The following is a 25348-nucleotide window of genomic DNA, read 5'->3' on the forward strand; positions in this document are numbered from 1 at the left end:
GTTGGGAATTGGGTTTTTCGGCAGGAGGCTGTCACTCCTCGATTATTGTCCATAATTACACCATTATTTGCAGGGGGGCTACCTTTATTGTCCTTTTGTTGTCTTATCAACAGTTCCCCCCATAATTGATGCCTGTGTGTGAAGTGTGTATGTGTGTATGTGTGTTCCTACGGCAGGATGCATTTTATCAGAACATAATGAATCTCTGTCGGCCTTAGAGAGTAAAAGGAAAGTGGGTGACTGCAGAAGGAAAATAGCATCACGCTCCGCAAACCCCCATATGAGTCGTCTGGGTAATAAACGGTATATATAGAAAGATGGCTGACTTTACTGTGTAGGTTGATGTTATTCATCAGATCTCTGTTCTCTGCTAAGCCCACAAAGCAGAAAGTTAGTGGATGCACTGTTTACATAAAGCTGTTAAAGGACTGGACTGGTTCCATGGCTTGACCAAACAATTGTTGGGAAAATGCATATATTTATCCTCATATCATCCTATAATAACTACTGAATGTTTGCTTCTGAAACTGTTCTAAACATTGGAGAGAAACTGTAGGCAGGTTGGTCTTGGGAGAAGAAGTGATTCATATTTTAATGCATAATTATTACCTCTGCCAAGGAGATAATGTCTTTGGTTCAGTTTGTTTATCCATTTGTTTGTTCTCTTTTTGTCAGCAGGATTACAGGGAAACTACTTGTCTGATTTTCATGTAATTTTAGGGGATGAGTGTATCATGGGCCAAGGAAGAACCTGTGTTCAAATCGTGAAGTGGATGCACAAATTATTTTTCTCTTTCATTTACAATGTGAGCTAGGCCATGGCTTTGGAGCAGGACTATGCTCTCTGAGTGCCTTTCTGGTTTGTTTGTCTGATGGTCAGCAGGATTACTGCAAAACTACTGGGTGAATTTCCATTAACTTTGGAGGAAGGGCATACCATGGGCCAGGGAAAAACTCAATCAATTTTTGGCGGATCTGAATTATGAAGTGAATACAGGAATTATTTTTCACTTAAGTTAAGATTGCGGAAAGGCATGGCTTTGTCAGAGTTCTTCGCTCTCCAAGTCCCCCTCTAGTTGTGACTGCCTTTACGTTCATGGGTTCTCACGCTTACTCTATGTAAGCAGGTTTGTCAGGAAACAGAAAACTATTAAGATTTTTTATTTTTCATTCATTCAGTTAACTTTCTTTCATGGTGGTTAATGTGTTTTAACAGGGTTATGCTGATATACAAATGTTTTCAGTTTGCTGATATGACTATTCCAGTGGCCACAGTTGTGTCTATCACCTAGAACCATTATAGAAAACCTATATTAGTATGTGAGCTGCACTAATTACACAAAGCAGTTGCCAGTTTGTCCACTTCGTGAACGAACGAAGCGTGATTCCTCTGAAGGCTAATGAGCTTGTTGACTGTGTGGTCCTCTGTGATCCCAGCTCTTAAACACCTGTCTGGGTACCATATGGCCGCCTCTCTGATGATTGATGGGTTTACACACTTCAAGGTCCAAATGGAGCTACAGAGAGGTGATGTACAAACAAAGCTCAGTTTCTCCTCAACAACTCCCCTGAAGACCGTTATTTTTCTGGATTGACCCTTTATTTAGCTGTGATTCCTCCCTCTGATTGGAAAACTAAGGCCAGACCGGCTCAGTCTGAAATTAGAAAGTGGTCTTTTGTTCAGTTTTCTACCTGTTTAAAGATCTTTGTCCCAGGTTCGGCTTCACTCTAGTTTTTCTAGGAGGCGTAGTTCTAATTCACAACACAACAGTAGAACTCTAATAATGCCAAGGATTTATTTACTTCCTCTGCTATGGCAAGGAACCTAGGTACCTTCACCACACACAGTCTTACTCCAGCAGCTGCCCAATCTGTCACTGTAAACAGTTATTCTGGACTCCTTTGTGGAACCAGGTGAGGCAGTTTGACTTTGGAGAATATGCAAACATGTTTCTGCTCAAACAAAGTGCTTAAACTTCTTTTTGTTTATATTCCGTGTGCTTCTGTCCACCTTTATCTCATTTCTTTCACATTTCCTGCCTTGTAAAATAACCCAAATGTAAGTATACCTGTCACTCAAGCTGGTGTCAAGTGTGTTTTTACAGCCTGTAAATATAGGCTTTGTTACCTTGTCAAAACGTCCCTTTCCCTGCTGTGGGTATAATGGCATAACTAGCACTCAGCAAAAATCCTGGAGAGCAATTCTAACCTCTCAAAGCAGCTCCATAACAAGTGCAGTCTGATTTCTCTGAGTAAAAGGCAGTGTTGTAGGCGGTTCGGGTACTGATCTATTGCTAAATGCAGAGGATTGAGTGTTAGACTGTGACGCACTGACGCCAGCCCTACAGGTCAGCACCGACCCAGTTTGTACCTGTGGGAGAACTGAAAGTGGAGCGATGTGTCTGTATAGAGAAGACCTGATTGTACCATTACTTTGCCTGTAATCCTCTGAAATTAATCACAATTCTGATAGTTTGGCTTCTGAGAGAGTATGTGATGATGAGCCCAGCATCCTCTTTGTTGGACACTTAAAAATGTTGATTCAAAGAATTCACTTTTTCAAAGAATTATTTGTTTATTTTTAGATTTCTATCAATATTTCCTGGCATATTCATATACTTTCATGTAATAAAAGTAAATTTCATGTTTTATATATTAGCAGTGGTGATGAGGATGATTGGAGGAAGTTTAAGTTGGGATGTGTTTGCAAAATAACCATATTCCTGCTCCCTTTTTTCTGTGAAGATTTGGATGGTTTCTTTCTATTTCCAAAAGTTCTGTTAAAATGCAGTATTTTTTATACATAGTACTGGACATAGTATTTAACAGGTATTACACGCATGGGCTTTTGCTGCAAAAATCTTAATGTGCATTATAGTTTTAATTTGGGCTGCAACTAACGATTGTTTTTTTTTTTTAAACTACCAATTCATCAATTATTTATTTGTAATTAGTATAATACTTGTTTAGTGTATAAAACATAAAAAAATGGAGAAATGTCCATCCCTTTGTCCAAGTTCAAGGGGAAATCTTCAGCTGCATTGTCTCCAATAGATTGATTTATTTGTTTGCCACCATATTGGCAAATATTAACACTGATGCCACATATTGATTACATTTTTTTAGTGTTTAAACTGCATTGATTCACTCAGCGTCCTCTTACCCTGCTCTCGCTCTCTTTCTCTGTTTATCAGAACAGGAGAAGACAAGAATTAGCTAGCTTTAATTTAACAAACCACACCAACACTAACATCTATGTAACTAATATTCCTGTCGCTGATTCTGTATGTATCCTTTTTTCCACAAGGCCCTACTTGTATATGTGTGTGCTTGTGTGTGTGCACATATGAGTGTGTTTTATTGGACAGCCATGTTATGACTTGTGAATAATTGATAGAGCAGTGAGCGGGAAATCTCTGGAGTATTGGTCTCTCACTATCCCAGCCCAAACACTGCTGTCTGTCTGTCTGTCTGTCTGTCTGTATGTATATGTGTCTGTGTTCAGCGAGACACAGACTCTCTCTACGGAACAGAGGTCAGACATTGTGTTAGCTGTCAAATTCACTTACAGCTGTGGACACAGGACTGTGGTGTATCACTACCACATCATATATGTGGGATACACAAACTACATGCTACTGATCAGTAGGCATTTACTCCAAAATACTGCTCACCAATGCACAGGTTTGCTGTGACGATGAATGAAATATGAGGGTTAAAAGTACATTTATTATATCATTTTGTACATATCTAAAGCTTTTATTATCCATCCTTACCCACCACATTTTCCCCCTAACCTTTATTAACCAAATGGGTACCACTAAAGTGCCCATTTATTGTTTCCCATTTTCCTGTCATCGCTGTACCTCCTGCTAATACTCTCATAAAAGTAAATTATAACAAATTTAATTAATTGTGGCAACAATGACACCCAATTAGGTGGGAATAGTTTGTTTTACAGCTCTGTCATTTGCTCTTGGTGTATCTATATTCACTTTTTTCTTTTACCTGCAGTGTTTGCCTCTTTACCTCAGACCTAATATCACACACAGAGGGTGTCTCGCTGTCCCTCCTCCCGTTTACATTAACTAGCCTGAATCCAGACAGCTGCATATTTGGCGTCCTCAGAGGGCTGTCCGCTGTCTGTGACATTTCTGCGTCATTTGGTCCGGCTCCCAAACTGCTGGCGAGATTAAACCTGTGATTACTTGTTTTCCCCCGCACAATGGGAGATGCTTTTTGCCTGGAGGAGGAAAGGGAGACTCATTTTGTTGACCAACTGAATGTCAAGAAAGGTCACTCAGCCCTTTCATTACTGTAGTGCCTCTGCTAGAAGTACTTTATTGAATGTGAAGCCTAAAGGATTGTTGTGGAATACTGTAATAGTGTTTAGGAATTTGAGTGTTGTCTCGTTGTTTTCTGAGACTTATTGGATGTCTCGGCCCTCTGCTGTCCTGTTCCAGTGTGCTTTATAAATGCTTCTGTCATTTGGAAACAAACTGTCCAGCCTGGTCTTCTCAATGTTACAGGGTTGCTGCTGGTTTTTAAAAGGTATTGAAAGGTAGTAAATTAAATTAGCCAAAAATAAGGCCATTAAAAAGTATTAAAAAGTTGTAAATGTCATCTGACGAGGTATTGAATTTTCGAACCATCCGTTGCTAAGTGCCAGCAGCAGCACGGTCCAAAAGACCGCAGCGGGAGCGGCAGACAGAAAACTCTGTGCGCAGCATCAACATTGTGAGGATCCAGAGTTTCCGCTATGCTCATTTGGTAGCAGTGCCCCGCAGCTGCTATATTATGCCCACGGCTACTTCAGAATAGGGGATTGTTTTATTTTTTTAACTGCGTCAAACACTTGAGATGTCAAAACAACCATAAAAGCGCAATATGTGTATATGTATTAGACTGCCTGTTAGAGCAGATGGCTAGCTAACATTACTGGAAGAGAACAAAGCACACTGCAGCCAGTCAGCCTCCACTTGTTTTCCCGGTACATGTACTTACTTAGCGTTACGGTAAGAACATGTTAGACCAACCTTCAAAATAAAAGCAAACACTCTCCCTTTACATAACAATGAAATAACATTTTGTCGTGGGTTAGGGTTGAATAGCAAAAAATTGTGTATAGTGTGTAAAGGTCAGTGCTGCTATTGAAGCAAATAGTATCAAGTAAATGTGATGTAGGTACTTGATTTGACTTGGAGTAAAAAAAAAAATACAGTAATCAGCTTTATAATTAGTTACCTTCGACACTGAAGTTAAACAGTTTGCCGCTACAGTTGCAGACCAATGTCGCGTTGGTATTAACAAATATTGTGAAGGTATTAAAAGGTATTTAATTCAACTAACAGTACCCTGTGTTGATATCTGCCCCATTGCTAAGCTTACTTCTTGATCATATCACATGTTCTGTACAGAGAGATATATTGTGTATTAGGCCAGCCTGTTTCCTTTATATTTTGATTGTTGTCTTCAGAGATGCTTCCTAATTTGATTTATTGTAGAAGACTAATGTGGTTTAAAGGGAGTGTCAAGGACACTCCAATCAATATACAGTAATATCGCCAACAGAGAGTCAGTCAGTTCAGTCATTTAGAGTGATGTTACGTGAAAACAACTGTGTCAGTAACACGTTGGCAGCTACTGGTGATACAGGAACGGGTATTCCCTGTGTTCTCTAAGAATCTGTCTCTACATCCGGGGGAATTTTCGAGTTCTTTATCAGTGAGCTTGTGGTGACGAGACGCTGGCTGGGGGAAGCTGCAGTGATGACAGTGACGGAGTAGGAGGAGTGATTTTTGGCAACATCAAGAATGGCAGCACGGCCCTTGCGGGTCCAAGATAGAAGCATTTTTTTCAATTAATTTTATGCACTTTCACTTCTGGCTGAGTGCATTGTAGCTTGTGGAGGTCAACCCAATCTGTGGAATGGAATTGGCTAAATCTCTCGCCCATATTTGTCGTTCACTTTGAATGTTTTGATCAAAGTGCCACTTAACCATTTGAACCCAAAGTAGTTTCAGGGTGTTATTTGTTCCTGTCACATTTTACTCACTGTGACCTCATTTTCCTTGCACCTCAAAAAAACACAATCATGGCTAGAAGTTTGGAGAGTGAAAAGAGATGAAAAATAAATAAAAAAATGCAGGTTTAGTTTTTCCCATATTTTTAAAATAAAAATGTCAATAACAATGAATCTTTATATACAACATTTTTCCGAGTGCCCAGAGGTATAACCAATGTTGGAAAAAAATGTTTGCTCCAAATCCTATAAATAGTGAGCTATTTAATTTTGTCTGACTGTTCTCCGTCACTCATGGTTTCACAGTTGTGCTGAGGAGTGCAGAATTTAATGTTGTGGTTTTTTTAACAGGAAGTGGTTTATTTTTAGTTAAATGTGAAATGAATGAATTCATTTTGAAAAAATATTACTTTATATATTGATATAGAAGACATGCCCTTTAAACCAGCAGACTGGTTGTGGGATTCAGAGGCAGTAAAACCTCACTCACATAACTTATTATCTACAACACAGATGCAGCCAAAAATACTTAAATGCCAGTCTTAATTTTAGTCTCTTTTATAGCCTCTCTATGCATCATGTCATGCTGCAAAGTAGCAAAGGAACCAGCATAAATTTCAGTTTGTTTTGGGAGAAATACAATATTAAATACATGGAGTCAATATGTAATTTAATATTACACTGCAATGCATAAACAAATCAGAGTTGTATAAGCCTCACTTGATAATATCCTGTTATGATGACTGGTGTGGTTTTAAATGTCAAAGCAGATTCACTAAAACCATTTAAGTGCGTCTGTAGTGCTAGACCACGACTTAAGTTGTTGCCACTGTGATAGCAGGGGGTGGGGGGCTTATATGCATATGCAATTTCCTTTGACAAGATTAAGGGTTATATTCTTTTGAAGCCCTCGGAGGTTGAACCTGTGGAGGGTCGGGGGAGAAACAAATCATCTCCACCATATTCTGTCTCCCCTCGCATTTTCTGCTGACAGTGCACTAAATGGAATAATCTGGCGACCCCTCCTTCTGTTCATCTTTTGACTTTTAAAAAGACCAGATGTTCCCTGCATGTCTGACACCTTATTAAGCCCTCAGAGGCTCAGGGGATTGTGACATTTTTATTTGTGGTCTGTGAGATGATGAGGCAGCCTTGCTAGTATGGATTTTAATTAGTGTGTGTCGGTAGGGAAGTTCTGCAATGCCTTTGGAAGAAAGAAGCTCCAGGTTGTAATGGAGACAAGATCTAAATGTTGATGGGGTAATTTATGATAATTTATGTTATGTCTATCATGCATTGCAGATGCTTGAATACAGTCACCTCGGCTTTTGATTTCTTTATTTGGATGAACTCACCCCTTGCATAACAGATAAATGTATCTATTCTAGTCTATTACTACATGACTTGTCTAATGTTTTGAAAACCCATCCCTGAATGTAAAGTAGGTAGTCCATATCACAAAACGGTTATATGCGGAAATGTATGCACATCTTATATTCTAAACATATGGAAGGAAAAGGCACTAACAAGCATTTCCAGACAATGCATTTCATTTTTTTTTTTTGCACCACCTCACCCAGAGGACGTCTGTATAAGGAGGTAGAGGTAGATTGCTGGACGCCTGGGGGGAGTAAAGGGGTGTCTCGTGTTGGTTCTTTGTTCTGTAACGCAGCAAGAGAGACCCCCCTAATCTGTCACCGTCAGGTACCCCGGGGGGATGAGTCATGATAAATACAGGAGGGCATTTGAGAGGACACTGAAGAGGGCTTCTTCATGACTTATATATGAGTATAGGGAGAAAGCTGCTGTTAATAAAATACCTCGGGCCACAAACAGCTTTGTGGTTCTTTTCATATGTATTTTTTTAAAGAGATATATCTCTGCTTTGTTTGAGACCACTGCAGATGGCAGCCTGTCTGCTTTATAATCATATGAAAGTTTTGCATTAAATAAGGTGGATATTGCTTGTTTTTCATAGTAATTAGAACAAAACAGCATTCAAAGCATATCATAAATATGATTAGTAGAGCATCAGAATCAAAAATGTCTGAGGCACTGGCAAATGTATGTGCATTGACCAAGCTGTAACCTCCAGACCTGGAAAGAGAAGCCAATGCAGAAGTGCCTTCATTCTTTCTAATGACGAGCAGGGGGCGACTCTGATTATATGAAAGTCAATAAGAAAATGACCCTACATCTACACTTGATTCATTGCCTCAGTATACGTTCTCATAATGATTTTATGTTCTCAATCACTGGTTTAAAGTCTTTTTTGTAAGAAAGTAAAATAGATGATAAAGCAGGGTATGCTTTAGGGCGGGGCTATCTTGATTGACAGTTCGCTACAGTCCACTATGTGTTTCCGTTTTTTTAACTTTGACCCTTTCTCAGTGTGTTTTCAGCTCATCAAAGTTAATTCTAACATTTTGGTCACTTAAAAAAAGTGTTTTTCAGTGTTCTGTTGGAGTCAGCTGTTTATTCTGAACAAGGCTCGCCCCTTGCTAACAAAGCTAGCCATCAAGCACTAGCATTACCTGATGACATACGTCATTTTGGCTCCACAAACCAATGAGTAAATACAGTGAATATGTCCACTATTTTTTTAACAGTCTACGGCACAGACAAGCAGCAGAATATATATATATATATATATATATATATATATATATATATATATATGTAATCAAGTAAAACAAAAAAGACAACAAAGAATTCCTTATTGTGAAAAATCCAACCAGATTCATGTCCTTTGAGGATGACTGACAGCAGAATAGTTCAGGAGCCCCATTAGAGAACCACTGATGCTGTCCAGTAGGAGACAGGGATAAAGACAGTCATTGATTTGGCTCTAAATTGTAACACTTCACTGATATTGTGAAGACCATTAGTATCCTTTCCCTGTCTCTGCTGGTTATCGTTTTTTCTGTTTCTCTGGCAATTACAACTGTGTTCAGGAGTCAGTTCTCCGGCCATGTGCTGCGTGAGGGTTGGCTCCATGGGAGGAGGCCTTTCCCCTTCCATTATTACTGGGAGCGGCCAACGCCTGGATTAATTAAGGCACATTTCCCCGTTCAGCAGACTGCCTCCTAAATGCCAATCCTCTGAGCGACACTGCTGATGAGACACATCAGCGAGCACTTGCAGCTTGTGCATTTATGAAAATGAATCAGTAGTGTTAAGTTGATATGTCAGAGTAAAAGATGTAGGGTGATCATAAGCTGAGTCCAGAAGCTCCTACAGTAATAATATTCCAGAAGAAAACACATCTGAGAAAGAATCTACCTCCAGTAGGGGTTAGACTGAGACATGTAACAATAAAAGAAATGGTTATGAACAAATGAATTCCCTTTAATGCTTCAATACTGTTTTATTGCTTTCTTTGAGCTTTCACGACTGAAATTTATGTAACCCTTGTTTATTTAGTTGCTACTGTGTGATATCCATTTTTCCACCCAGGCCTTGCCAAAGTATGCTCTGTGTTGTTTTAGTGGGAATGGTTAGACAGCACTGGCGACAACTAAACCAGTGTAAATAAAGGTTTTCAAATGTTATGATTGGTATAATTAGTGGTTTATTGATGAATTGCTTTAGTAGAAAACCCTGGGATGGCGTTAGTTGCGGTTTTATTACAAACTGTATGGCTGAAATGATACTGCTTCAACGCTGCCACTTCACATATCATGTCCAACAAAGAGTTAACAATGGTAAAACGTGTGCTTGTGTGTGTGTGCGCCCATGTTCATGTCTGTGTCTTTGTCCTGCCGTCTCCTTGGAGGCTTATAGTGGGGGATTTCTAGCTGTCAGCTAAAAATGCTGATGTTGGTGTTTCTGTGAAACCAGACTGTAGACATTTCCATACGCTTTAGAAAAGCTCGCCGTGGACCCAGACAAAAGGATAATCGGGTAGTGGGACCTTATGAATATGTAAGAATAAATCCGTGGACATTTAATGATCTATTTAAATCTTTGTGGATAATTAACTAGGCCCCTATTGTGTCACACATCTCACAGAAATGTAACATTTGACACAGTGAAAATGCTTGATTTTGAGTCTGTAGTCAAAGTTTCTCATATTTGAAATGTGTCAGTCATTGTCAGGAGTTGTTTTTTCCTGCAACCCAAAATTAAAGAATAAAGACATTTCCCTCACATTGTAGTTGGATAACTTAATTTATAAGGGAAACGGCTGTTGTATACTTCTTACAAAACACCATTTTATTTTACATAATGTTATATTACTGTAAGCCCTTTTATTTAGTGCCTCTTAGCAAAATGCTTTGACTCATATTAAGTTGTTGCCCAGCTAAACTAAAAAAGCATACAACATTAGTTTATTTCTGTTTAATTAATTAAACTGTTTTTGAATAAACTAATTTCCATTGTGTTCCCTGTATGGTTCCCTGTGACAGCAGCTTTTCTGCATTGGGTTTAATTATGCGTATTTTGTTGTATTTTTTGAAAGTGACCTCAAATGGATGTTTTCTCCATTTGCTATTGTTTCTGACCGTCTGCTTTCTTGCAATGTGGTGAATTTATAAACAACTTAAATGCAACACTGTGAAGTTGTTTTTTTTTTGTCATTGCTAATAAAACACTTTGAAGCGAGAATGTAAACGCTCTGCCTGATTTTAGCAGTAGTCCTGTGTCTTCTGGCACCATCGTAGTGCATGCTTTGACAGAACTAATATAGCAGTTAAACATACGTTATTTTTTACTTTGAATGATCTCATTTGACTCAGTAGCTCTGTTTATATCATACTACTAGAATGCTTTCTGTCTATCTGCTGTTTTTCTTTTTAACCTGTCTATGGTGTCGTCGTTGCTTCTCTACTTTAATGCTTGCAATAAAATGCCAAAGCATGAGGAATGAATTCCAGAAAAACCAAAGCCATTTTCATTTAGACCCTTAGAGGCGCATAAAACAGCAACTGACCCAGATAATCGAGAGGCAATTTAGCCTCGTCTTTTTCCAAAGCTCTCTCTTCTCTGTGTCAGCTTGTTTAAGAAATGGAAGTAAAACATGTAGATAATTAATTACAAATCTCCCTTTTGATGCTACTCTTTTATTTTAACTCAAGTTAGGCTGTTTTGATTGACCTTGTTATGATAAATAGAATTAGATTGCTCCTGTTGCATTTACTAACAAGGCCTGTAACATATGTTGGGGTTGGAGCCACCTGCTGTGTTGCCAAATTGTGACAGTCATGTGATAGTAGAGTTTGTCCTTCAGCACAAGTGTAATATGGAACACTGTTGGGTTCAATTATCTGCATGAGTGTCATTTACACTTAAAGATCTCCTATACAGAACGGTGTCAGTGTCGCTGCAGGTTAAAATGATAATGTGAAAGAGACTTCTTCCTGAAAAGCTGTTAAATGAACCTGAAATCGTAGCGAGAAAACTTTGTAATGATCAATAAAGTGATTCAGCTCCTCTTATTAGGTCGAGAAAGCATCAAAGAATGGTGCTGTAGAGGTTTTTCACAGCACTAAATTGCCCACACGCCAGCAATCAGTAAAAGCTCATCCAGCCTGCTTTTATCAGCTGCAGTGGCACAAGAGCTCTCACAGCAAAATTGGTCTAACTGGACCAAGATAAGGAATTTTGGCTGACTGTGCACATTTTACATAACGCATAATCACTTGACATATTGCGTAAACTCGACTAAGTTTGAATTCCGGATGATTATGGATGCAAACAAAAACGTATTCCTCTTTTCACAGTCAATTAGAATCATCAGCTTTCCCATTATGGCAGCTATTTATTCAATACAATACCATAATAAATCAAAAATGCTGACAAAAGTATGGTACATGGTGCTGTGTTCTAGGCCTGCAGGCTTGAGACTGTAGCATCATGGTAGACATTGTCAGTTCAGTGTGTGTAGTGTGTGTTTGTATCCACACTGATGGCAGACAGATTCTAAGGGAGCATAGGGAGACGGCTCCATTAGGCCTGTCTGCCCTGCCCAAAGGCTCAGGCTCTCCTGACAGACGTTTGTGTGGAGACCCCTGCCCTCCTGCCACTGAGTTGCATCTGCCTCGCTCACTGAGCCAGGCCCGTATGAAGAACAGTGCTGCTGAAGAAGAGCGAAAGACTGGCTGAATGCTAATACACTGGCCTTGAGTGGACCTCACCACCTGCAGCCCTTTTCTCAGGCAGCAAGAGAAACAAGGGCAGGGCTGTTTTTTTTGAGTCTGTAAGAAGAAGCCAGCATTACCTCATGCCTAAAGAAAAGCCTCCGGTGTATTTCAGTGTGATTCCCAGGGAACAATTACAAGACATGGATGGACTCCAAGATCATTAGAATCAGAATGGAGGCAGGCGGAGGCTGAGTTCACTCTGGCTGGCCTTCCTGTAAAGTGATTGATTGGGCTTTAGCATCGCCGTCGTGAGAGGAAGACTGGGACATTGGGACCAGCTTCTCTAACTGCTGGCAAAATAACTCTCAAGGACACAAAGGTTCATGTGAGAGCCGAGGCTAACTCTCTCTGAGCCATTAAAAAGTGTTTTATTGTGTAGAAAAAGCAACATAACAACTCTGCTTAATTCATTTAGGCTGCAGCTGTTTCTGTTAGTGTTTGAGCATCACTTCAATGACATTTAGTGCTGTTGTGTGTCCTTTTGCCATTGGCTCGCTGTAGCATACTTTAATTATAGCATCCTGTGATGTGTCATCTCTCACACTGCTATGATTCTACTTTACAAAGTCATCTAAAGACATTTTTGTTTAGAGAAACTCTCTTATTTGATAGAAAAACTCTCATATTTGATAGAGAAACTCTCTTATTTGAAAGTGTAGTGAGTACCAGGGGATAGGCCTATATAAGTATTTTTTACTTCAGCCTACTTCCTTTTTTTTCGGTCCAGAATGATATAAGGAAACTCATATTGAATGTTAAGTCGACTGGTTCTTATATTTATCTTATTACTTAGACGTGGCAGATGCATGTATATGTATAGGGTTAAATATACTGTATGTGTGTAAATGTCTATATGTTTAATGTACATCTGTAAATGGTGTCTATGTGAGTATGAGTAGCCTATGTATATATGCATCTAGCCTACGTTGTTGTTGTTTATGTTGTTTATTTTTCATTTCAAAAAGAAGAAATTAATAAATGAGAAAATGAAATGAAAGTTTGTTAGTAGTTAGTATTAGTAGTTTGCCTCCTATGCAACTTTCTGTAGAGTGGAGGATTTCACTTCTTTATTCCTATTTTTCCCTTCACTGTCATTAAGTTTAGACTGAAAACTGCTATTGCTTCATGTAAAAAGCTTCCCTCTTTCCACTATTCAAACTGTCCTGTTTCCTTCATTTTCAGCCTCCGTAGTTAAAAACCAGGCAATCTCTGTATTATTTTCTCAATATTTACATTTGCTATTAATTGATTTTATGTGCTTGATTTTACTTTTCACTGCTAATGTATGTTACGGATAAAAACTACAAGTTTTTGCTGTGCTGCATGCCAACTCTCCCATGCATGACAATAAAGGCTGAACTTAACTGAACTCGTAAACCTCTGAAAGGCCTTTATTGTTAAGCAGCTACAAGAATTATTGACGTAACCACTGAGGTTAGTGATCAATCTCAGGACCCGTCAGCTGTTAGTGTGACCACAGTTTAGCCTGTTGAGGCAGTAGCCAGTGTTTCTGGGCTTCCAGTGCACTGACAGGAAATTCAATATCAAGCAGAAAATCAGAATTTATTTGTCTAGACTGCATCTGTCTGTTTGTTTTGGTCTTATTTGAGCTGGTTGCTTTACAGTATGACTATCTGGTGTTAATGTAAAAACCTTTCTTTTAGGTACAATGTATTTAAGAGTTCTTAGTTACAGTAGGTTTATGTTAGTTTATGATTTTTTAAAAGATATTTAAAGTACCATAATCCTACTGAAAACAAAAAAACATCACATTTGAATAGGTAGAATTTGCCAAATAATTTCACTTCAAGCTCTCCCTTATCCCTTAACCTCAATTAACACATATCTGTATATGAATGCAGATATCTGTAGGTAACGGAGAAGATTTTCTATACTGAGTTCTTGTTTCTGTCTGTGTTCCAAGTAGTATTTACCAATCCTGTTTGAACAGGCTTTGGTTGACTGCAGGTAAACAGCTCATGAGAAGAGAAAAAAAGACATAACGCATTGGCAGAAATGCAATCTGGGAACCCATCAGCTGTCATATGACTATGCTTTAGCTTTTTATTTGCTTTGTAAACTTTTATCTGCTTTCATATGCACAGAAACACTTCAGTCTTAGATGTCGTCTCTCACCGATGGGCTCAGAGATTGCTTATCCCTCATATTACAGTCAGAGATAAATCAGACCAAGACAGTTGAATAAGCAGCGTCCCTGAAAAATTCATGCATCATCAACAAAGCAAACAGTCTAGTCATGAAGTGCTGCTCATAGGGTTTTTGGACAAGCTGTATCATTTGTGTGCAGCTTCTCTATGTGCCCTAATACATCATCATGTTAGTATGGTGAGGAGAGATTCTCACACACTGTATGGGGTTAGCGAGTTTGTCTCTGTCTGTCTCACTCTGTGTTAGACCTCTGTTAAACTTGTGAGCTGATCACAAAAAAGAGAGTACAGAGAATGAATTAACAGCTTTATTACAGTAGCACTCTGTTCATTTGGCGGTATAAATGCCACTCTGTGTTTGAATGTGAATGCAGGCTAAATGACTGAATGGCTATTGCAAAAAAAAATTGAAAATAAACTATACATTTACATATCTTTGAAATCCTAAGGCTGTAACTTAAATGTGAAATAATGTTTAGTTTAAAAAAATCTTCAGTAGTTTCCTTGTCAAATATTTTATGTCAGTCATGCTCAACCAGGATATTCAACCATGGATTACATTTTGTCTTATAGGACCTTAGCTAATGGCGAGATGTGCCCAAAAAGACCATTCAAGTTCAAGGAAAATTAACTTGCTGAGTCACTGCCTGCATTGATTATAAATGTCGTCAATGAAGCATCTTTTTTGCCTACAGTGAGAAATGGTGATCACATCTTGACTTTGACTGCCAGCTTTTCACAACTAATTTAGACTGTATTGGAAATTTACTTAAAGGTGCATTTATTTTGGGAAACCACAATGAGTCTGGCCCTGACCAAGTGCTTTTGCATTTGTAGCTGCATTGTGTCCCCCAACTTCTTCCTTTTTTATTTTTTTTAAGTTTGTTTCTAAATTATTCTGCCCTACAAAGCCTAACTGCAGTAACTAGACAAAAGGTAAAACTGAGAAAAACTGCTTTCAAGTTTTTAAACATTTTTTAACTGGCCAGCCAGCCAAATTGGTTATATGTAGATAAGTGATGTGACACTTATTTCTACATGTTTTGATGAAGTCATTTATAAGCTAAAAAATCATGACGATTTATTTAACCTTTGACCCCAAAAATGTAGTTACTGCACTCTGGTTTTGCTGTAAATGGTTCTAACAGTAATGCAACTAATGTTGTCTTCTTTCAGCTTTTATATTTAGTTTTCAGTGAATAAACATTTTCAAATTGATTTTGTTATCAGTGTATTTAAAACTGTTTAATAACTCTATTCAAAGATTTGTGTATTTTAGACTTTAGAATATTATAAAGTAATGTTATATTTTAGTCTTAATATAATTTTATCTCACTTTTTTACTTCATCACTATCTAGATAATACTTTCCCTTTCAAATAAACTTATAATTTCTATTATTTTTTATGTTTAAATTAGTATATATATCTAAACCAGACCACGGTAAATGCAATTACTGCTTGGTTTTGAGTTGGATTTTGTGGTTTTTATATAATTATTTCTCTGAGATAGAGCAAAATTGAAATCTAAAACTTTGTCACAAGATAAAACAGACATCAAGGAGTTAATTTTTAGTTATAACTCAATTTTGACCAAAACTGTAGTTACTGCAGTTAGGCTTTGTAGGGCAATATTGTCATCATTAGATTATGTGTTAATGATGTCAATCAAAATATTGTGTCTGCTAGTCTCCATGGTCTCACTCCGAAACATATGGTCTTTCTGGCACTAGTTTGTAACCACTACCTAGATATTCAGACAAGATGTTCAGTGTTTCCATCACAATAGTACTGGAAGATGAACACACTGGAGCCTCAGCTGCTGGTTTAGTAAACAGACGGTCATTAGTGTTGACTTAAATCACAGGTACAGTAGCATTTAAAAAAAAACAAAAAAAACAATCCTCCAGGGAACCACCAGATCTCCCATCATCTGCAGTTACCACGACAACATAATCTCACTAAATGACGGTCACATGATTTTGATGATGTCATCTGGAGGTTTCATATAACATTTGTCTTTGATATGGTGGTGGAGGGCTATTAAAGGCTCGTAATGAGCCCCATAGAGTATTATGGAGACAGGTTTACTGGTGTTTCACATGTGGAGCTGTCTGTGTGCAGAAGTATGTGGTCTACCGCTGTCAAAGCAATTAAGAAACACCTTTAGGAGTGTGTGGATGCTGCTGTAGCTGTGGGTTAGGGACCATCTGACCACAGGTAACATGAGGCACTATTACCTTTTTTTTTGTTTCACTCAGAGGACAAACCCTCCCTTCACCTCCAGCTTATCTCTTCACCCTGTCTGTCCATCTGCTCTCACTACAGCCATTACATTCATGTGTGCCAGGTTTGCTCTCTTCCCTTTCAGCTTCGTTTAGAGCGAACCTGTCATAGAGGCATGGTGCCATCGTATCCATTCAAATGAAAAACCAATCTGAGGTTTCCACCACTTCCAGGTTAGAACACATGGATGACAAACACTGATGACAGTCTTGATCACCACATTGACAATCTGCCTCATTGACTGTCTGCCACATCTACTGCTGCTTGTCCACTAGATAACAAGCTAATCTGTGTATGAAACTACTATAAAACCTCATCATGTGGTTTTATTACAGTATATAGCAACCAACTGCAGTCATTAAAGGGACAGTTCATTAAAAATTAAGAGACCCCTGCAAAATGATCAGTTTTGCTTGTTTTACTATTTATAGGTATGCGTTTGAGTAAAATGATTATTTTTGTTTCATTCTATAAAGTGCTGACAACAATTCTCTCAAATTTGAAATTAAAATATTGTTATTTATAGCATTTATTGGCAGAAAATGAGAACTGGTTGAAATGAAAAATGAAAGATGCAGTGTTTTCAGACCTCGAATAATGCAAAGAAAACATGTTCATATTCATTTTTAAACAACACAACACGAATACTTTAACTAAGGAAGAAATCGTTATTGGTGGGATAATCTCAATATTTAATCACAGCAGTGGTTTTTATAATCTTCCTCATAAAATCAGATTTGGTTCAGGTGATCAGCTGATCAGTGTCTCATTAAGTAGAATGAGGAGGCTTGTGTTGGAATCGAACAAACACTGGAATAAACTGGCTGCCATAGATGTAGAGATGCTGATTTTAGAAACATTTGTGGGAGTTGTCTCTTAATTTTTTTCCAGAGCTGTATATTTTCTTCTTACCTGTAGTTCTACTTATCAAACTACACGATCGCCCATAAAGTTGAGGATTTTCTTTCCTTGAAATGATTGTGACAATGTGATTTGTTCTTGACAGATAAAGTTTATATGTTGGAGATATCTGATTTCTCTGGAATATATTAGAAGTAGAATAGAAATAGAAATAAAAATGCATTTGAAAAACTCAATGTCAACATCATGTCATGAAATCATGACCCGGTTACTTAAAATATTATACACACACACACACACACACACACACATCTTTGGGAAATACTTGAATGCCTTTCTCAGTCTTTTACTTCTTATCAAACAAACGTTCTCTCAGTCCATCCCCTGAAAGTACAGGTCACACAAAACAGACCTGAAGCCTGAAGCTAATCCTCACTTCCACTTCTTTACTTATTGTGGCTATGCTATGGCCATGCTAATGTTTCAGCTGTGTGGTCATCATCACAGCATCAGTAAAGTAGACGCATAGGAAGAAGATGGTTCATATGTCTTCACAGCAACAAACAAAAGCACACAGCTGATACAGCACTGTGTATGGGACAATTCACTCCATGTTCTTCAGAGGTACAGCTGAAGTCCAGATTCGAGCCCAACCAAAAATCTATTAAGAGATTTGAATATCACAATAATGGGCTATACGGCTCTTCTGTGTGGAGTTTGCATGTTCTCCCCGTGTCAGCGTGGGTTCTCACCGGGTACCCCGGCTTCCTCCCACAGTCCAAAAACATGCATTAAGTTTCATTGGTGACTCTAAAATTGCCTGTAGAAGTGAATGAGAGTGTGACTGTCTGTCTCTATGTGTCAGCCCTGCGATAGTCTGGAGACGTGTCCAGGCTGTACCCCGCCTCTCACCCAATGTCAGCTGGGACCCCAGTGCAGATAAGCGTTTAAGGAGAATGAATGAATGAATGAATATCACACATTTAACTTGAGAGCATCTGCATGGAAGAGCCATGGGGTTCAGGGTATAGAATGATGGCAAAAGATACATTAAATATGTGCAATAATAAGGAGTAAAAACTGTTCTGCCTCTCCATAGTCCAGTATGAGAGCAGAGCTGCCTTTTCCTCTTATGCTGAGTTAGTGTGCTGTAATAGGTGTTCAGTGCCAGTGTTAGGCTGATTGACTCGGTCTAATGAAAAGCCTTTTCAGTGGGCTGTCATCTGTCAGCCACCATTAGACAGCACTGTGTAAACATTGGCTGAGGGAAGCTGTTCTCTAACTCAGAGATGGAGTATGATTTCAGCAGTTCTAGAGAAAAGGAAACTTGATCCCCACTCTCTAAAAAAACAGATCCATAAATACTCATGGTGCTTTATAAAACCCAAAAGACAGTCGTTGATAAGCTCTGCATCTGTCTGTTGTGCTTTTTTCAGAATGGTACTGACTATGGATTCCTGGTACGTCAGAACTCTGAACTCTTGCGAGCCCTCGATGAGCTGGAGAAGACTTGTACCACACTGAGGGAGGAGAATGGCCTGCTGGTAAGACTAAAAATAACAGGGTCTGTAGTCTTGACTGAAAGCTTCCTAGAAAGTAGGGCAGGCACACAGAAGCAGCGAACAACTCATCTTGAACGTGCATTGTTTCAGTTAGGTGCTGTTTTCTTGCTGTTTTCCAGTTTATAAATAGATAATTATCCTGCCAGTGTGTTGGCCTTACCCCATCTATTTTCTGAATTTCTAGAAAAATAACACAAGAAGTCGATATAAAACTAGGAAGTGTGCCACCGAATCACTCTTGAAAGCATTAATAAGCCTTCCTGAATAATTGTTTTCGTGACTTTCTTGTTTGGCATTGCCATGCTTGTGTTATTTGCCTCAGGCATTGTCTGATGATGATATTTGTTTCCCATGTGTTTAGCGGAAGAGCAGCGCCCCAGAGACGGAGGAGAAGGTCAGGCGGCTGAGGAGAAAGAACACAGAGCTGGCTGTTCTTGCTAAGCGGCTGGAAGAGAGGGCTCGGAAACTGCAGGAGGCCAACCTCAGAGTGGTAAACAGCACAAATAAAATACCTCAAACACTTTCACAGCCAACTGTGTTTCCCAGTGTTTGCCCTCATTCTGACCCAAATGCAAGGGAGTGACTCATTATCAAGCACCACCATCCAAATCACCAGAATGTCCAGTAATGAGCGCAATGGAATAGTTCAGCATGTGATGAATGGGAGCCCTGTTGAGGAAATTACCAGCCCCCCCATTGAATAATTTAATGCATCACTAGAATGGCTACAAGAACTCAGTTTTCAGTAGGAAGTAGGGCTGTCAACGAATATTCGAAAATCAAATATATATTTGAATATTTTAAAAAGAAAGGGAGTTTCAATTGTGAAGATTAAAATTCGACTGTGGAAAAAATACACCAGCGGCTGCTTTGCAAGTGGGAGCACTGCATCAGGAACAGGTCACAGCGTCACTCACTGCTGAAAGAGAGACCAGGGTTGTCAGAGCCACTACAGCTCTGGCTGACGTGCCCCCTAAACTCACAACAGACTCCCCACAGAGAGCCGTTATAACTGGACTGGCCGGCAGCCGAGAGATTTCTTAGGTTAGGCTACGTTATAAGTCAATAATCAGTAAGGGCGACTATATGGCACTTTATATCCAACACAATCAGGATCTAGTCTATCCTTAGCCTAAAGAATAAAGTTTGAGAAATGTCTGCATGGAGCACAGCTGCTTATAGATGTGCAGCTGACAGTTCCTCATCGCTCCCTGAGCCACTTCTAACCGTCCCGTTTCAGTTTTTGCCCGTACACGCCCGGTGTCTCCTCTCTTTCTCTCACTTACTTGCACGCGCACTCCTGATTCACTGATTTATATGTGAATGGTTGTTTTTCAAACGTCATTATGGAGCAATTTTGAAAGTCCTAGTAGGAAGTCTCCAGAGATATACTATCTCTATAAAATAAAAACTACATGAAGCAAACAAAAGTTTTAACAAGACAGTTGAAATAACATCAGCTAACTGCAGAGGAAGAAGGCTGAGAAGATTTATGTCCATAGTCCCTAGAGATGGGAAGTGATAACATGTTATTCATAACAATTCCATTTTGATTTATCGGTCCAATTCCTTATTGATTCCTATTCCATTTTCTGTGTGGAAAAGTAGGTGTAGAGTGTAGAAACAGAGGATATAAACAGTCTGCCTGTCAAGGAAGCCACACTTCAGACTTTTGCTCTTTCTTGTTGCAACTTTCCAGCAGCGTAAACGCATACATTTCGCAGCGCGCTTCTGCCAGAAATTACATGCCGACATAGATAAAATGAATCGATAAGCTCGGAGGCAAATGATTCAACCTACTAGGTAAAAATGCTTATGCAGTGTTTTTGGACATCTTTTTGCCAGAATACAGATTTTCAGATCCAAATCCTCATCAGCATGTAAAAAGTATTTCTACACAAGTCACAGATGAGTGCTGAAAATCGTGGTCGATACATTTGTCATCCCCAAAAGACTTTCACCTCGTTAACCTGCCATCCTCCCTTTCCATCCCAGTGTCAGAGGAGTTTAGTTGAAGATGTTAGTCTTTTTCATTATTGTTTTTTTTTTCAAGAAAGGAAGCACATTGCAGGATGCATTTAAATCCAATGTCTTGAATTGTTTTTTTGCTTATTTTTTTGTCAATCAAATCCCACCCACCCACCCACAAAGCCCAGATAACGCCATAGAGAAAAAAATAAAATAAAAAAAATAATAGATTAATAAAGAGAGAGAAAATATAAATAACAGTGAAAATAAAAATAAATACATAATCATAAAAATACCATTTATAATAGAAAAATAAATAAATAATTCCGTAAAGAAAAATAAAATATGTAAATGGTACAAAAAAAATCTGAAAATGTTCATCTAGTCTGCTTGACTCATTAAACCTTTTTACCCGGCTGAGGTTTATGCAAATTAGAATCTAAGACCCCGAGCATGGCTCTGAAATATCAGTAGCCAAACTGTGCTGTGTCTTGATGAATCTGAGACTATTTCTCAGGGTCCTGCCCTTCTGCCCTTCTGTGTATCTTGAAACTCTGCCCCCCCTGCTGTTAAAACTACTGGGAAAGGGCCTCCAGTCCCTCCTGAAGACCAGCAGTGAAGAATACACTAGCAAACAGTCCAAGGACCACCTACGTCTGTCCTGGCTGCTCCGGTCACTGGCTGCTGTAAACAGTGCACCTGTTCACCAGACTCCCCTCCCCCAGCACCTCCTGCTGCTCACTGAAGGGCAGTGCTGATAAATCTACACCAAGAAAAAGTTTGCAAGAGCTCTGCCACATTTATCAAACTCCTGTTTCTGGACCTAATCTAGTCATTAAAATGCCTTACAAAAAAAACAAATCTCTATGCTCAGGATGTGAAAGTGTATGATTTTCTAGCTGTTCTTTGCTGATCTTTGATTGTAACCATTGTCTCCAGCTGGACAGCACTAGTAGCTCTGCTCTCATCGTACCAACTGCCGATACTTGACAGCAGTCATTCCTGCCTGTAACCGTGTGACATTATAATGTTAAAACAGCTTAGTTCTAGGGTTGTCACGATACTAAAATTTTCAATTCGATACCGATACTAAGGAAAATATTCGATACTCAATACCATTTTCGATACCACCAGAATAAAAACAAAGACCCCTGGCAGCTGTGGTTACCAGAATATTTCCGTAAAAAATACAGTACATATGTCAACATCTTTACAGAACAACTTGTAAATTTTACATCCCAAAACTGTAGTAATTTTTTGAAAAAATACATTTTAAAGTTGTAGATTATACCGTCCTTTACTGCTAATTTAACAGGATGATGCTGCTTTTATACTAATTATTTATGCAAAATTTACATGCAGATTTTCCTTATTGTGCATTAACATTCAGTTATTATTTATTGTACACTGAATACCAGTAAAATTGACAAGTTGTTCTTTTAAGTTGTTTACATTTGTACTGTATTTTTTGCAGAATTGTTCTGGTAACCACAGCTGCCATTTTTTTTCTGTAAAAGCAACGGAATTTTTTTACAGTGTAGGAATCGATACTTTTGAAAATGAGTATCGTATCCGGATATGTTTTAGTATGGATACTTTTTTGAGTATCGATACTTTTGACAACCCTACTTAGTTCATATAAAAGTTTAAAATATCTGACGAATCCAAGTCTCATGTTAAAAGTTTAAACTGTCTTCCTCTGTGAAATCCTTTTTGGTGATTAATTTCCTTCTTGCTGTTGTGCAGGTGAATTCCCCGTCACTAATGAGACCCGGCTCAGTGGAACAGTACAAGAGGGCGTTTGCTCGCCAGCGAGCTCGTGACCTGGCCCAACACGCTGACGCTCTGCTGTCTAAAGACAAAGAGATCGCTGCCCTGCAGCAAGAGTGCAGAGAGCTGGAGGCGCAGCTGGGCACCACCAAGGTATTTATAACTCTCAGTAATCAGTAATTGGGACTCGGGCCTCCAATAAAGACCACCACTCTTTTTAACTTCTCTCTGATTTCATAGATCTAACAAGTTTTTGCCCCAGTGTTTCATCCAAAACCTTACTCATCATTCCTGCCACAAGCTCGCTCTCTGCTGGACAGCAATGGTACTGCTCATCCTAACCCCCTCCTAAGCCTGTATTACAAAGGCTGCGTCACTGCTGATGACTAGATGACAGTGCAGGAATAGGCTGCCTTTCTAAGTGCCTGTTTTTAATTACTGCTCCAGTGACTTAGCAGCTCATTCTCCTGAGTGTGAACATCTGTCGGGTTTAATAATGAAGGGTCTTACAGGGTGAGCTGTCCATTGATCTAGTGAGAGTGTCTGTGATAGATCCCATGGTTAACCTCACCCCATTTCTCACCCTGACACCCAAGGGTGACAGGGCAGGAGGGTGAACGTGGTCGTCTTAACTTCAATGGGAACATTATAGCACATATATGCTTCAACCTCAAGCCTTTTTTTTTCGTTTTAAGTTATTCACTTTACCCTCTGACTGTTCTGTTTTCATTCATAGATATTTTATTCAACACAATTGAGTGTTGAAGTGAGTTCTAAATTGCAAGAAAAATAGTCCTGTTTTAGATAACACTGTACATAAATACAGTCATGGGAAGAAAGCCAATGTATTCTGCATCGTAAAATGTAAATGCAAATTATTTGTCATTATATTACATGCTGTTTTTGATGGTTTTGCTCTTATACGGTCATAGTCTTGATAATGATTTTGGTTATTATCAATAAAACCATGGAAAATGTCTAGATATCAGCTCTTAAATTAAACTCCCATGAGCTATTTTTGGTTTTATCATTATATTTGTCCTAGCAAATGTACCTTAGTTGCACCAGGCATTAAAATGAACAAGAAACAATGGTCTAATATTTTTTCCATGACTGTGTGTCTGATTGTGTTATGACTTGGTATTCAGTTGGACATTTAATAACTAAAATTAGACTAACAATACTGTGCTGACTTGATGACGTTACTGTCTTGTGGTGGTCTCTGATGCATGTCTGTGTGTCTGTGCAGGGCTCCCCTGTTCCATCTGGCAGGGTGGAATTCGAGAGGCTTCTCCGAGAGTCTCAGAGGGAGGTGCTGCGGCTCCAGAGGCAGCTGTCGGTCACATCATCCAGACAGCGGCACAGCCATAGTCCTGACCCCGGGGGCACAGAGAAGTGTGGGGATATTAAGGAGGAGGAGGAGGAGGACGACGAGGAGGGGGAAGAGAAGGTAAAGTCACCCACTCACATCAGAGCACAGCACAGCTCTATGCTGCCCCCTGTTGGTCTGAAGCTGTTTTAATAAGATAACATTTTTAACTGTACATGAAATTAAAAAAGCAATGGTTAAACTATTACCAGGAAACTTTTTAATTTATTTATTTTTTTAAATATTAAGACCTACATCATGCATATATGAGGAGGGTATACAGGTGCATCTCAATACATTAGAATATGATGGAAAAGTAAATTTCCAGTAGTTCAAGTCAAACAGCCCCAACCAAGTATTGAGTCATATACGTAGATGGACATACTTTTCAAAGGCCAATATTTCCATATTAAACATACTTTTTAAAATTGGTCTTTTGTAATATTTTTTTTATTTGAGACACTGAATTTTAGGTCTTCATTAAATGTAAGCCATAATCATTATAATTAGAATAAATCAAGACTCACAACATTTCATATGTTTCATTCTGTGTGTAATAGATCTATATAATGTGTTATTTCCACTTTTTGAATTTAATTGCTGACATAAATAAACTTTTCTATGATATTCTAATTTATTGAGATGCACCTGTACAAGTCTCAGCTGTGTTAAACTGGTATGATGATGCAGTTCAGCTTTATTTTTATGTTCAAAGTCAATCAAAAATATGGTTGGATAGACACAATATACCCCCCATCGTCTTCCTATTATAGTATCACTTGACTGATCAGTATTCAAACAGAATCTATTCCATAAACATTACATATAATACATAAATGTCGACTCAGACCAGAACAACCGATGAGACATTTTATCGTCTCAGAGGGGGCCGGCCCAGTGACTACAGACACAGACCAGATCATGTTTTTACACCTTGCAGTGTTGATACTGTTGGCACTGCACTATAGTTTTCTTTACAGTATTTGGAATATATTTAATATATATTTGGAAATGTAAAATCTAGCCCACTGAGTTTTTCTAGAACCTAGCGTATGTTTATGTTGGCATGCATGATGCTTTTTTTTTTGCAGTGTTATATAATGGCTTGTGGTTGGACTCAATACTAATCTGCCGCAGCCATAATGAGATGATTCCCTGTCTTGAACTTGGGCCTGATCAAAGATACCAATGTCACACACTC

At 38.7% G+C, this 25348-nt stretch overlaps 1 protein-coding gene across 1 annotated transcript in view; it reads left to right on the top strand.

Moving 5' to 3' along the window:
* LOC131986368 (peripheral-type benzodiazepine receptor-associated protein 1) overlaps positions 1 to 25348 on the top strand; it is an 85914-nt gene that overhangs the window by 9783 nt on the left and 50783 nt on the right. The window contains exons 2-5 of the mRNA XM_059351278.1: positions 18915 to 19022; positions 19402 to 19530; positions 22755 to 22931; positions 24028 to 24228. Of these exons, the coding sequence (XP_059207261.1) occupies positions 18915 to 19022; positions 19402 to 19530; positions 22755 to 22931; positions 24028 to 24228 (615 nt within the window). The remainder of the gene's footprint in view (positions 1 to 18914; positions 19023 to 19401; positions 19531 to 22754; positions 22932 to 24027; positions 24229 to 25348) is intronic.

This window comes from Centropristis striata, chromosome 15, assembly GCF_030273125.1.
Source record: "Centropristis striata isolate RG_2023a ecotype Rhode Island chromosome 15, C.striata_1.0, whole genome shotgun sequence".
In the NCBI taxonomy this organism is placed as follows: domain Eukaryota; kingdom Metazoa; phylum Chordata; class Actinopteri; order Perciformes; family Serranidae; genus Centropristis; species Centropristis striata.